General features: G+C 44.9%; 1 protein-coding gene across 4 annotated transcripts in view; it reads right to left on the bottom strand.

Moving 5' to 3' along the window:
- Positions 1–646: 646 nt before the first annotated feature.
- UVRAG (UV radiation resistance associated) overlaps positions 647–13,510 on the bottom strand; it is a 96,522-nt gene continuing 83,658 nt past the window's right edge. For 3 of the 4 annotated variants that reach the window (XM_061351401.1, XM_061351402.1, XM_061351400.1), the window contains exons 14-15: positions 13,001–13,092; positions 647–4,288 (exon numbers count right to left, since the gene is read on the bottom strand). In XM_061351401.1, the coding sequence (XP_061207385.1) occupies positions 3,586–4,288; positions 13,001–13,092 (795 nt within the window). In that variant the 3' untranslated portion in view covers positions 647–3,585. Of the gene's footprint in view, positions 4,289–10,582; positions 11,126–13,000; positions 13,093–13,510 lie in introns of those variants that run through there. The other variant, XM_061351403.1, reaches the window with a different exon arrangement.

Raw genomic sequence — 13,510 nt, 5'->3', positions numbered from 1 at the left:
GTTTTCATATTATTGAACGAAAAACTAAAACCTTACAAACCATCAAAAACAACCCTGTTACCCCAATGATACCTGGATGGTCTCTGCAGCTCTTCACAGAATCAGCCAGGTTGGAAAAGACCTTTAAGATCATCAAGTCCAACCATCTGTACTCTGCTTCCCACCAGCAACTCCATGCCATGGACAGTCTCCTCCCAGGACCTATGCAGCAGACTCCTGTTTGAGAGGAACATCAGCTCTTTAGGTGGACACATGCTGTTAGCTCAGATCAGAGAGCTGCAGGAGGAGCAGGGAAGTCTCCCTGATAATGGAACACAGTGTTTCCACTATCCATAAAGCTTCGCAAATCCATGTCTCCAGCCCCATTGAAGCCTGCGGCTGTTTTTGCAGCTGCATGCCATCATTCTGGAAGGAGAGTGAAACAGAACTGCGTTAACCGTCTCGTGTGAATCGGGATTTAGAGCCAGCAAAGCAGCCAGGTCTTCAGCACATCCTCTTTGCCCAAATATTCCCATTTGGATCAATATGGGCTCGATGAATGATGAGTCAATGAGTGGTTTTAGGGCTGGGGAAGGCCACCGTGGTTGAAATCAGGCTTGGAAGGAAAACAAACAGAGAGGAGCCATGAAGAGAAGACGCACAAGTGGAGAGATACTAATCAGTTTTATTTTATAAATACAGATGAGCTTTCCTGCAATTACCAACATGGTTTGAATGTGGCATTTCCTAGGGGATATTCCGGGTTTGCTTCTTTTCAATACCTGGTCAAGCAAGGAGAAGCCAACGCTGTTGCGCTTGCTAGAAAAATAAGAGTGGGATACGCTCTTCCAAAACTAATACTCTCAGAAATGTCAGGAATTCCTGGTGAGGGGAAAGGACTGCAATGAAATGTGGTCTCTGCTTAAAGACATTTGCAGACATTTAACAGTGTCACAGCTGTGCAGGAACTGAAAGGCTCTTGCCAGTGGAAAGCACGCTGTGATACATCATCTCACCTTCAAACCTACTCTTTGCTTCTCTCCCATTATGCTCTTTTCAAAGGTATTTAAAGGGGGGGGGAGAAATAAACACAAAAGTAGTGGCTATGAGGTGGTTGGAGGGGGTTCAACCCCATCCTCACAGCAATGAGACGTTTGTTAACACTTTAAATAGCCCCACGACACCACCCCCCTGCACACCAGCTTCCAGATGGAAAGTGGTTAAGAGTGGAAGAGAAATACAGGGACAAGTTTAGGGCTACTAAAGGTACATCCATAGGAAGCCCGGTCACAGACTCATGCGGCAGATGCAGGAATCAACCATCGTGTCTGACACATCAACCAGTACAGGGTTCAAACAGGAACAATAGGACATCAAGGTTAGGGGGGGAATGACTTCATTTGGTTGGGTGCAACCTGAGAAAATCTGAAACTAGTGATAAAAACCAATCCCAAGCCCCACTGATGCTCTATGGACCTAATCTCACACGGGGCTGAATTGCACGGAGATGCTCCACGTTTGCTTACCAAACACAGCGGCTTCACAACTACTCTTTGGGTTGCTTTGAAAAGTCACCACCACACAGAAGCTAATGCCTTTCTGTCATAGAGGAAAGGAGAAGAGGGTGCCTACAAACAGGTCTGTGCTGCTCTGAGGTCCTGCAACTGACTCAGTGTTGCCCAATTTCACCTAGCATTATAGTGCCATCAGAAGATGGGAAGATCAGGTCACAGGACAGAGCATCTTATCCCCACTTCATGAGTAAGTGGTGTGCTTTCAGGTGTTCATTTCTTCCTTATCTACACCAAAGCACAGCAAGAGCTTCCTACCCATCTCTCCTCAAAGATCATATTGATGCTTTACGCTGCTGCAGCACTGCCTTTAGGGAAGCTCTTCATGAGGTTGGAACAAAGCTTAGATAGGGGAGAAGATATTCATGAATGTGTCCATGCCCAAGTCTGCACCTGAAATCATGTTCAGTGACTTACAGAATCGAGGCCTCTGCTTCTGTTTCCACCTAGCACATCCTACTAGGACAGACCAAAGACCATGAATCACTGTAGCAAGGCTTGATCCAGCAACACAACTGCAGACACAACCCTTAAAAGCTAACAGAAGAAATGTGAATATAGTTTTAATACAATCATTAAGGTGTTACCTGGAAAGATGCATATTCTAGAACAGTGCTATTATTATGTATATTGGTTCTCACATACATGTCTTGCTTTGACAACAGATAGTTGAGGTTATACATATCCACATTTGAAGACGTTAATTTAGGCTAGCCTTATGTGAAGTTAGGAGAAAGACTAGGTCATTGGTTCAAAAGAAAGCATAGACTGGGGGGGGAAAGCCAGGCATGAAGAAGTGGTGTTTATTCTGCTATATATCTTTATATTTGAGAGCTCAAACCCGAGCCCCAATTCTTGGGTATACAATATAGAAAGCAAAGAGCAATGAAATCCCAACTGAAACGAATACCAGGAATCATTGAAGAGGCTGCAAATTGCTTTCCCATTAGTGCAGCTGAACACGTGTGCCAGTGGTAACCTATGTAAGAGCAAAAGCACATCTCCAGCAAAGCACTGGAGGTTTCTTCCTTTAAAATACATATGGTTAAAAGGGTATTCATTGAGATGAATGATGCTGAGTGCCTCCTTTCTACAGATTCCACAGAGTTGCCTAATTCCAAAGTGCTGACTGCATTTTCAGGCTGGGTTTTATTATGAAGGCTCTTGTGAAGTGCCTCATGGCACATAGATGCCATTAGACACCTCAAAGGGTGGCCACTGAACCCCGCATAGTGCATTTGTTAGGTCGCTACTGATGAGGTTGAAGTGGGGAACGTTCAGGCTGAGACTTATATGGAACCTTGGAAGTGATTTAGTCCTCAAGGCTTCTACTGGAAGGAACAGTATGAAGGAGGAGGGAAAAGAAGACTAAATGTCATTTCTGATTCATCAGGTGTAAGAAAACTGCAGCTATCATGGAGGTGCTCATTCTCTGGCAAGTTCACATCACCAACTGAAGACCCATCAGTGCAAACTAGAACTTGAAAGGCTACAGAGCACAGCCAAGAGAAAGCTGTCCAATGATAAAGAGAACAAATACCCATGGTATTTCTGGAACACTGATTACATTGCTCAAGAGAACACAGGAGTACATGGGAGAAAGTAAAGAGATCTTACCATAAATGTGCTTTTAAATTTACTTCTTTCTTCTGAAAAGGATTAAAACAAATTTAAAGAATAATTATGAACAAATACTCATAGAAGGGGCCTGAATCAGCACTAAAAGGTGTTTTCAGGAAAGCCTTTACAAATGGATTCCAAAACGTAAACCCACCCCCCAAACCAACCTTCCAACAGATTATAAATACCATGTAAGAGGACTGGAAGCAGAATCAAAATGTACCTGGGCTGTTGAATATACCATGATCCTGTGTTATCGTGCTCAAGTCCATTTGTCTACCACCATAGGAAATAGCTTTAGCTGGTTTTATTTTTCTTTTTTATATAATTAATATAAAGAATAAGTGCAATTTCATCTCTATTCCCACATCACTGATTTCACCTCCATGTCTGCTATCAACCCCCTGGTCCCAGCTCACTTGTCCGAACTCTTCCTTGGCCTGCGGAAGCTGGACATGTTCTCATTCAGTGCATAGATCCTCCGAGAGAACTCCTCGAACTCCCCTAGGACTTGTTCATCACACTCCACCGCCACGGCGTGTTCCACTGGGATGGAGTTAAAGTCTTCGAGCTGATCTCCCGAGCTGAACCCCGTCGCTTCCATCCCCATGATCTCCTCTGCTTGCTCCACGGTGCAGCAAAGGACGGGGTTGAGCGCGGGGCGGAACTCACAGGGCTGCTCGGTGCTTGTGGTGCCAGAGCACTCACCAGGTAGGAAAGCCCCATTTATTGCACTAGTACGTCCTAAGAAAGACTCCTGCTGGTCTTGGGTGTTGTTTAAGCTCCTGCTTTCTCCATTGAAACTGCTGCACAAGTTCTCACCTTTCTTGGTGTTTCCTTTTGCAGAGTCCATAGAGGTATCCAAAGAAGAAGATATTGACCCAGGTTTTTTATCTAACTCTCCTACACGGGCTGAGATGGCAACGGGCTGTGTTAAAGCAGAGTTGTAGCTAGGAGGAGGAGTTTTGTGCTGCAGTCTCTCGTTTCCCGTGCTGGCTCGTTTTCTGAGTCCTTTATCTGGAGAAGGAAGCCCACTGGAAAAGCCAATATCCAACCTGCCGAAGCTAGAGCTCTGTCTCTTTGGAACAGGAATCGCGCTGGATGTATGGTGTCGGTCACTGGAAAAGAAGGGAAGGACAAATCACAGCTGTTAGGCACGTTCATGAGCACTACAGACGTTTAACCAAAGGCTGAAGCAATTACTTTATCGCAAATCCAAGCTCTGTTTGGCCAATTACTTGTATCCTGAAGTGCTAAACCCCTAAACGTGTTTAATGCTATCTGAACTACAGAAGACACCCCAGAGGACAGCTTTACTGAAAACCAGGAAGATCCTGGAGGAACATTTACAAAGCTCTATGGTTTGAAGTCAATCACCCAAGAAACCACCACATTATGTTAATTCGGACTGTTAACACTGTTTTATGGGACGAAGCTGTGATTTATGAATCACTACTGTTGACCGCGCATTTATGTATTTAGGGCCTGTCCTGGGCCATCATAAACTCCTCAAAAGCGAGTTTGAATCCTCTCAGAGTGACTTCTTGCAGGAGTGGACTCTCCTCACAGTTACACAAAGGAGTAAAACCACACTAAACGTTGCTATTTACAGAGGATTCTCTTTGCCAGATCTCCTCCCCTGTGCCAATCATTCCAAAGCTTTTTGGACAAACATCAACCTCTGTTTCTTGACGAGAACGAACTAATCAAGCTTAATTTACAAGTTTGATTTTCCTATTTAATACGCTACTTACACTGTGTCTCAGGTTCTGTAACTTGGAACATCCCCATCACATCATCTGGGGTGTGTTACATGAATCTTCCTTCATCAGTTTAATCCTTATCCAAGTACAATCACCAGGCTATATGCAAATAGTGTGCTGTCCATTAACTAAAACAACTGCTTCATTTTTCCTTCCAAATGTAAAAATAATAAAGAGTACAGCTATTCCTGATGTGCTGAATGTGTAACTCCAAGATTCAACCGCTGTAAGTATGAGTCTAAGCTCCATTTAAAAAGAAACTCTTTCTACTCAAGGCCTGACACATTTTGGGTGTTGTAATGCAGGGGAAAATCTTGGAATAGCAGTTAAGAGTAGTCCCTGGAATGGATCCTTTTCCATGTTATTTCCCTTTTCTTTCTCCCCTTTGTAAATAGGATAAGGTAGATTGCAAAAAGGCTCTCTGAGAAAAAGCAGCCTCCCCATGGGAAGGCAGCATGGAGTACTGCTACTCTTTACCTTCCCATCTCACCTCCTCCCAGGCTGCCCTTTAATAAATGCATGGAGCTTTCTTCTTTTCCATAAAGCCCTCAAATTACCCTAAGGAACAGTTGCTTTTTGGAACTACGCTTCTGGACAGTAGAGAGATAGCAGCAAAACTATTACATTTCCTCTTCTACTGCTGTTTCAGCCCTTTATAATGCAAACTCGGAGCCTTCTCAACAGAGGTGGCAAACCAGAAAGCAGGATGTGCTACAGATGCTGACAAGTGGTGTGTGCATAGTTACGGAGATGAGGCGCTGGCACAGGGTGCCCAGAGAAGCTTTGGCTGCCCCATCCCTGGCAGTGTTCAAGGCCAGGTTGGACACAGGGGCTTGGAGCAAGCTGCTTTAGTGGAAGGTGTCCCTGCCCATGGCAGGGGTTGGAGCTGGATGAGCTTTAAGGTCCCTTCCAACTTGCTCAAATTCATTCCTCTTAGGTCAGATGCTTTAAAGGTCAAAGACAAGCATGCGTAAAACTGCTTAACTGCTGAACCCCAAACTGCCTTTAAGCAAGGGCTTATCAGCCCAATGTAGGCACAACAACGTTTCCACGCAGCAGAAATCTCAGTGAGTAAACCAACATGAGAACTGTGGTTTCCAATTAGCTCAGGAGAAGCAGCTTTACAAACTGTTGTGGTGGGCATATAAATCTAAATTCCTCTTAAAGAGAAACATGCCCACATTCCTTTGTAAATCTAGGCCTTAGAGGCAAATGGGTGAGAAATTAATTAGTCTGCAGGACCAGGAGAGCTTTTAAAGAGCTTGTTATGACAAGGCCATTCAAGCTAACACGTTATGTATGCCTGAACAATACCTCTTTAGACCAGCAGCCAAAGAAAATCTTCCCTTCCTTAGTAAGTTGAAGTGGCAGGATGATGTATACTAAGTGATCTAACAGCCTGAACGTATCAGCAATACAAAGCTAATCTCCCTCATCCACAAAATAACTTCCCAGTTAATAGAGTACATGAGGGCTGCCCCATAGGGCAGTAAAGCAGGAATGATCTTCATTTATCATGGAAGTGTTCAAAGTAATGAATCAGAACAAAAAGCACTTGCAGGCAGGATCCTTAAACTACATGCAATGAAATGGATCTTGCTTAAGAGCACAGAACCAGGTTTTAAGCTGCTGGAGACACACGTGGGCAGATTTCTGAAACCACCTATTGCTGCCAATAAATACAAATGGGATGGGTTTAACTTCAGTAAGGAATAAATACAGGCATAACGGCCCAAAAGTGGGAAAGCAGAAATGAAGTCAATAGAATGGCTTAAGTGCTTATCAAGTATTACCTAAGGCATTCAGATAAAAGTCAATATGCACAAAGGGCTTTGGAGATCAGCCATCTAAGAGGTCATTGCCCAGGCTCCTTCCACAGCCACTAGAGAAGAAACAAGTGTGGGAGAAGGGCTGGAATGGTTTGGGTTGGAATGGACCATAAAGCTCATCCAGTTCCAATCCCTGCCACAGGCAGGGACCCCTTCCACTGGAGCAGCTTGTTCCAAGCCCCTGTGTCCAACCTGGCCTTAAACACTGCCAGGGATGGGGCAGCCACAGCTTCTTTCAAATCCCCTGTTGAGAGCCATTCATCATCAGTGGAAAGCCACCCTGTCAAGATGCCTCTTGTCAACCACAAGGACTATCTAAGCACCTAGGTGAGGCCGTGTGACAAGCGTGTATAAAGCAAACATTAGAAGATGAAGAGCTCTCTGTATACTAAGTAGAACCACGGTCAGAATCTTGCAGGCAAGTAAAATCAAACCAAAATGGCTGTAGGTACAGTGGGTTAAGCAGTTAAGTCAACAGGTCTTTTCCTGTTCCATCACCTCCCTCCAGGTGGGAATGAGAAGTCAGGCTGAAGGGTCTGGGTCAAAAGCAATGTGTACAGAGAGGCACAGAGCTCAGAAAGACTAGTTTGCTATTGCTCTTCATGAAAACAGGCAGCTGATGGAGGATCTCTGCTCCATTTGCATTTTCCTTCAGGAAAAGGCTGTACTGTTACCAGAATTCATAGCACTGCACCAAAGCAAAGCCCACAGAAAGAGATGCTTTATCAGCTTCACAGCTTCTGGAATTAACATAGCAAAAACATAGCAAAAAAGCAAGTCACATTAGAAAACTATCATCCTATCTCCCAGAACCTTTAGAGTAAGGTATTGTCACCAGTGACAAGAGTTTGGCTTGCAGGAACATAGTCCTTTACTCCGAGGTACAAGCTTGACCTGAATTACTAGAGTTGAACCAGTTCAGCTTCCAGCCACAAGTAATTACTCTAGGGTCATTGACACTGAGACAGCAAACTGGTGTGGACACCTGCCCAAAAAGAATGGCCTGTCACTAGTGGAGGATAAAACCTGATTTGATGAACTGCCATCAGGCCTTAAGGACTTTTAGTCATCAACTTGGATCAGCCTCGAAGTGGTTCCGTATGGGAGTGTGTATAGTTTCTATCAGGAAGCAGAAGTTCTGAATTAGGAAAGAAAAGCCTCGGATTTATTGGACAGTACAGATAAGAGAATTACATCCCCACCCACCTGAAGGCTTCAATTGCATTCAAGTCTCAAAAGCCAATTCATAACAACCTAACTTCAGCTCTAAGTTTTAGTGGCAGCAAAACTACAAAGTAGCTGCTTTCCCCCCCAAATATTAGTTCTCACTTGTTAATAAATAGTCCGTTTGGGCATTCTTGCAGCCCCCAGGCACAAGATGCAGACTCCATGCTGTAAACAGGCGAGATAAAGTGATGGAAGCAGGACACAACCACTTGTGAAGCTGTTGTTTTAGCCGTCCTGGTTGGAATCTGTTTGCAGCTTCAATCAAAAAGAAAAGGTTCCTTGAGTTGAGATTCACTTGTGCTTATTTAAGCTGGCTGCAAAGGGGCTCGGAGAAACTGTAAAGCACTATGAGAGACAGAATACAATTCACAGGCTCAAATATGTATCTTTTCCTCTCCGCAAAATGTTTCCTCGGAGGGACATTACTGGATCACAGCTGGTCAAAATACTAAATCTTGATTGTCTGGCCCCAAGCCAGTATCCACAGCTACAGCTCTTTGGTATGAGAATACTTACCCAAAGCAAAAAATCATAAGTTAAACACCATTTGATCTTTTCTGTTGCAAACTATGACCTCATGGCAGCAAGAACGCTAAATGAAGGTGTTTAAGTTGGTTTATAGCCATCTGAAAGGTTTGAAGCTCCAAGCGTAGCTCCGAGCCAATATCATGTCAAGCGTGCTAAAAAGCAGTAATAGTTTCTCACCTTCTTGGAGATTCCTGCTTCAAGAACACACAATAGCCACGGGGCTGCAAAAGGGAGGCTGCCAGCATGAAGTGAAGGTGAAACTGGGTCTTTTGGCAGCTAAGAAACTCTGACACACGCTTTAGACAAAAAGAAAACCTCCATAAATTAAGCTACCAGGGTTTGCTTGACTCAAATGTTCAGTTTTAGGCTCCTCTTGAAGCTAGCAGTACATGAATCAAGACTTACCTTCGAAACACAGATTTAAGCCTTGGCATGCAAGTGGGTTTGAGTCCAGCTTTTAAATGCAGGCTCAAAAGGACATCTCCCTGACTACAGACAAGACCTCAAGGACTATCTCGTATTGGCCAGCAATTAGATGAGCCTTTTGCCTAATCTATTCACTAGGAATAAAGCCTTCTTCTCGCTGCACTGCTCAAGTCGGTGATGTGCTCTTTACCCGCTATTGATAATCACAAATGCTATCCCTTTCCTTACACAGAGTAAATAAAACTAAGCTGAAGAATAGGAGAGAAAATGCAAGAGCCTCCTGATTTAATGCAATGACCTAAAGAGTCTGACTTGTGCAAGATAAATCTGAACACGGAAAAGGGAATAAACCAAGGATCAAAATGTACAGTTTGGTCTCAAAACCTGGAGTAAACTGCGTGCTCCAGAGTGAAAAGGATTTAAGAGGAAAGCTGCACAGGGCCTTTTGCATCAGCAAAAGCTAATCTTAAAAATGAGCTGCTTTTCTGGAAGCCAGTGAGATTCCAGGACTGAAAAAAAGACTGGAAACAGAGAGAATTAATCCCAAAGGAAACAGAAAAGATTTGGGGACCACAACCCAGACAGCCTAAATCAACAACAACTTTGTCTCATCATCTTTCACCTTAAGAGTCGACATGCAGAGTTGATATCAGAAAAAGAAGCAGTCCTGTAGCCTCCATCACAGTATGCACGGGGACCAACAGATCTGTCTTGATTTTGTCTATATACAGTACAAGTAATATTGTGTAAGGGGGGGTAGCAAAGTAAATACAGCAGAATATAGGTGCCAGGAGAGATGAAGAGGGAAGCAGAGCTTGTAGACCTGCAAGCTCGCTATAATAAATCAGGCATGTTGGGATGTGAAAGCATGTATTAATCATTTCAGTGTCATGCCTGAGAAACCAAAACAACCCAGATCTCACCAGGCAGAGGGACCAACAGCAACACAATTACACCTCGAGGCAAAGGCACTGGACTCCACAAACCTTCGGAGGGGACAGAGGCTCGCAAAGGCTGAAGGAAAGATTGAAAGATAAATTTGCTCTGATAGAAGCATGAAATAGATGGGAGCTTCCACAAAAGCTGGGGCAGTGTTTGTTTTAATCTGAAGGGGTTAAAGAAACTGTTCTGTACTTAAAACTAGACATTGATGCTGCGAGGGCTGGAGCAGCTCTGCTCTGGAGCCAGGCTGAGAGAGCTGGGCTGGGGCAGCCTGGAGAAGAGAAGGCTCCTGAAGGGGAGACCTTAGAGCAGCTCCAGTGCCTAAAGGGGCTCCAGGAAAGCTGGAGAGGGGCTTGGGACAAGGGCCTGTAGGGACAGGCCAAGGGGAATGGCTTGAACCTGCCCGAGGGGAGACTGAGCTGAGCTCTTAGGCAGAAGCTCTTCCCTGTGAGGGTGCTGAGGCGCTGGCACAGGGTGCCCAGAGAAGCTGTGGCTGCCCCATCCCTGGCAGTGTTCAAGGCCAGGTTGGACACAGGGGCTTGGAGCAAGCTGCTCCAGTGGAAGGGGTCCCTGCCCGTGGCAGGGGTTGGAGCTGGATGAGCTTTAAGGTCCCTTCAACCTAAAGCAGTCTGGGATTCTGTGATGCTTACCAGAGGAAGAAGTTAAGCCTGAAATAACTCTGTATTCCTGTTACCACCCTGCATATGTAGGGGATTCATTTCCATTCCCAACTGCAGAGCAATGTCTCTATTCAAAAGCAAAACCAAGGACAACGCACATGCCAGGAGTTAAAACCAGTCCTGTTCAAAGAGAAACTAATTACAGTGTGTTGTTTTTTACCAGTGTGATTATGCTTTGACAGAACTTAAGTACACCAAAACCCGACCTCAGTGCTAAGAAAGGAAACTGAAGGCCAGCACCAACAAAACCAAACCAACCAGGCAGTGCAAGTGTATCTGTAGATAAGAAAAACCCATCACCACCTCATCTAGTGTGAGGCATCCCTGCCCATGGCACAGGGGTGGAACAAAGTGTTCTTAAAGTCCTTTCCTCCCCAAACCATCCTGTGACTCGATGTTCCTGCTCCCATGCTGCAAGTGAAGGATGATGTGGACTTACTGTACGGACTGTGGTTTGTGGGATGGGGGATAATGTAACTCACCTCCAGCATCCTGAAAACAAAAAAATTCCTTCAAATCCTTATTTGAACAGCGGGTGGCCTTTAAGCTTGTTTAAATCTCTGCAATCAGATATTATCCACGAGACAGTGGGCATCTGTACTCTGCTATGTGTGTGTGCTCAACTGCAAGGCCCAATTAGGGAAGTCTAGCCGGTTTTCCCCTTGAGCTAGACTCCCTGTAAAGCCCCATTTCCATGTATATTAGTAGGAAGCACTAAGAAGCATTGTTTAGAATCATTAGCCTTAAAAAAAAACAAAAAGAAGAGTTAAAAATGAACAACTCTTCATACATGTTTTGGAGGTGAGAAGGAAATGAGGCATAGACAGACAGGGAGGGGGGAACGTGATACTCCCAGAGAACCATGCTTCATATTTCTACTTGTTTTGAAATATTATCCAGCCAAAATACATGTGTTTTGTCTTGCTAATGACTGTGTATCACCTATAGGAAAAAAAACAAGTGGCTATATGACAGCAAAGCCCCTAAGGCTTAACTAAAGCTTCCAATATCTGTTCTTCAAAGGCAGCACACGTCAGAAGGGAAGAACAGAGAATCCCACACTGGTTTGGGTTGAAGGGACCTTAAAGTTCATCCAGTCACAACCCCCTGCCACAGGCAGGGACCCCTTCCACTGGAGCAGCTTGCTCCAAGCGCCTGTGTCCAACCTGGCCTTGAACACTGCCAGCTATGGGGCAGCCACAGCTTCTCTGGGCACCCTGTGCCAGTGCCTCAGCACCCTCACAGTACCTTACAGGTGCCTCCATGTGGAAAGTGATTCCCATTTAACATCTCAGCACTGCTTATTCAAGTCAGAAGGGAACATCAACAACCTGTACCCTCCCCTCCACTGAGGAGTGCACACAAGCACTATAGAAGCCATGGATCTGGTGTTTCAGTCCTTCATTTCCAGATTTGCTGAGGGGACCACACACCATTCCGGTGTTTTTACATCGCAGTGATGGATACCACATGAAACCTCACAGTAATGTTATCCCCAAAGAAGAAAGCTTTGGGTTATGCATCTTGCTAGGGGATAAGAAGAAAAGGAAGGAGAATCTTTTCAGCTGTGCTTGAAATTACTGACAGAATAAAACAGCACAAGGGACTGCGCTGCCTTTTCTCAGGGCCTGTTTACTTGCACTGTTTCGTTGGCCGAGCTGAATTTCCATCAGGCAACACTTTTTACAGCATTGCTCAAAGATGTTCCTTTTGCTACTCCTGTATTTCTTTTCCTTTGCCAAGACTCTCCTCCCAAAACAAGTGATTTGGACACCAGCTTAGAGCGCACTGGACCAGTGTTTCTGGGCTTTGAAACTGTGCTTTGCCAGTGCAAACCTCACTAAGTTCAACAAGGCTGACGTGAAACCTGGAGAAGGCTTTTGGGCAAGGGACCATAGGGCCAGGCCAAGGGGAATGGCTTGAACCTGCCCGAGGGGAGACTGAGCTGAGCTCTTAGGCAGAAGCTCTTCCCTGTGAGGGTGCTGAGGCGCTGGCACAGGGTGCCCAGAGAAGCTGTGGCTGCCCCATCCCTGGCAGTGCTCAAGGCCAGGTTGGACACAGTGGCTTGGAGCAAGCTGCTCCAGTGGAAGGGGTCCCTGGCCTGTGACAGGGGTTGGAGCTGGATGAGCTTTAAGGTCCCTTCCATCACAAACCAGTTGATTCTATGATGATTAATTCACCTCCCTCTAGTGAAGGGCACTGCTTTTCAAACATCCTCCCCCTGCATCTCCCTACCCCTCTGGGAAGGGTTATGGGCCCATCATCTAGAAAATACAACAGCACATACAAATAGCAGAATATTGTGGACATTTCCATAGTCTGTAGTTTGGGAAAGTCATCATCTTCAAGTATGCTTAACTCTAGTGAAGCTCTTAACTGCTTATATCTAAGTATGATGCAGCATCCACCTCTTTAATCACAAAAACCCCACTTACCATCTAACCATTAGCCCGAGCTCCATGAAGTTCTTCAGGTTAGGAAGAGTTTGCCGGAGATCTGGGGTACTCAGCCCATGTTGATATCTAAGCTATAGAAACAGGAAAAAGAAACCCAAAATTAACACTGCTTTCCAAATCCCACATTCCATTGAATATAACGTTCTGGTCAGTTAATTTACTGGGGTTTTGAAGAAAGGGTAGGATAATCAAACAGTTCCCTTACGGAAATGTTCCATTTAATACTCATAACCTCCTATTAGCAAAAGCCACCCAAGAACAGAGAGAAAATAATCAATCTGCCTGTTAAAGCTCATTACACCTTTTCCATTTCCTATCTGGAACAGGAGAGCAGCCTCCCAGCTTAATGAAAGCACAGCCATTAGGTGGAAAGACCCAATTTCAACACAGTGGTCTATATCCATTGACTCCAAACATGTATTTGTGTGCGTCACTCCTGAGTGCATCAATGTATGTTGGAATTAGTACAGTGATATCAACTGGTATGAA

This window comes from Neopsephotus bourkii, unplaced genomic scaffold (assembly GCF_033783945.1).
Source record: "Neopsephotus bourkii isolate Nb327-2 ecotype Australia unplaced genomic scaffold, CSIRO-AGI_Nbou_v1 NB_580, whole genome shotgun sequence".
NCBI lineage: Eukaryota > Metazoa > Chordata > Aves > Psittaciformes > Psittacidae > Neopsephotus > Neopsephotus bourkii.
This window is presented reverse-complemented; position numbering and strand designations above follow the sequence as displayed.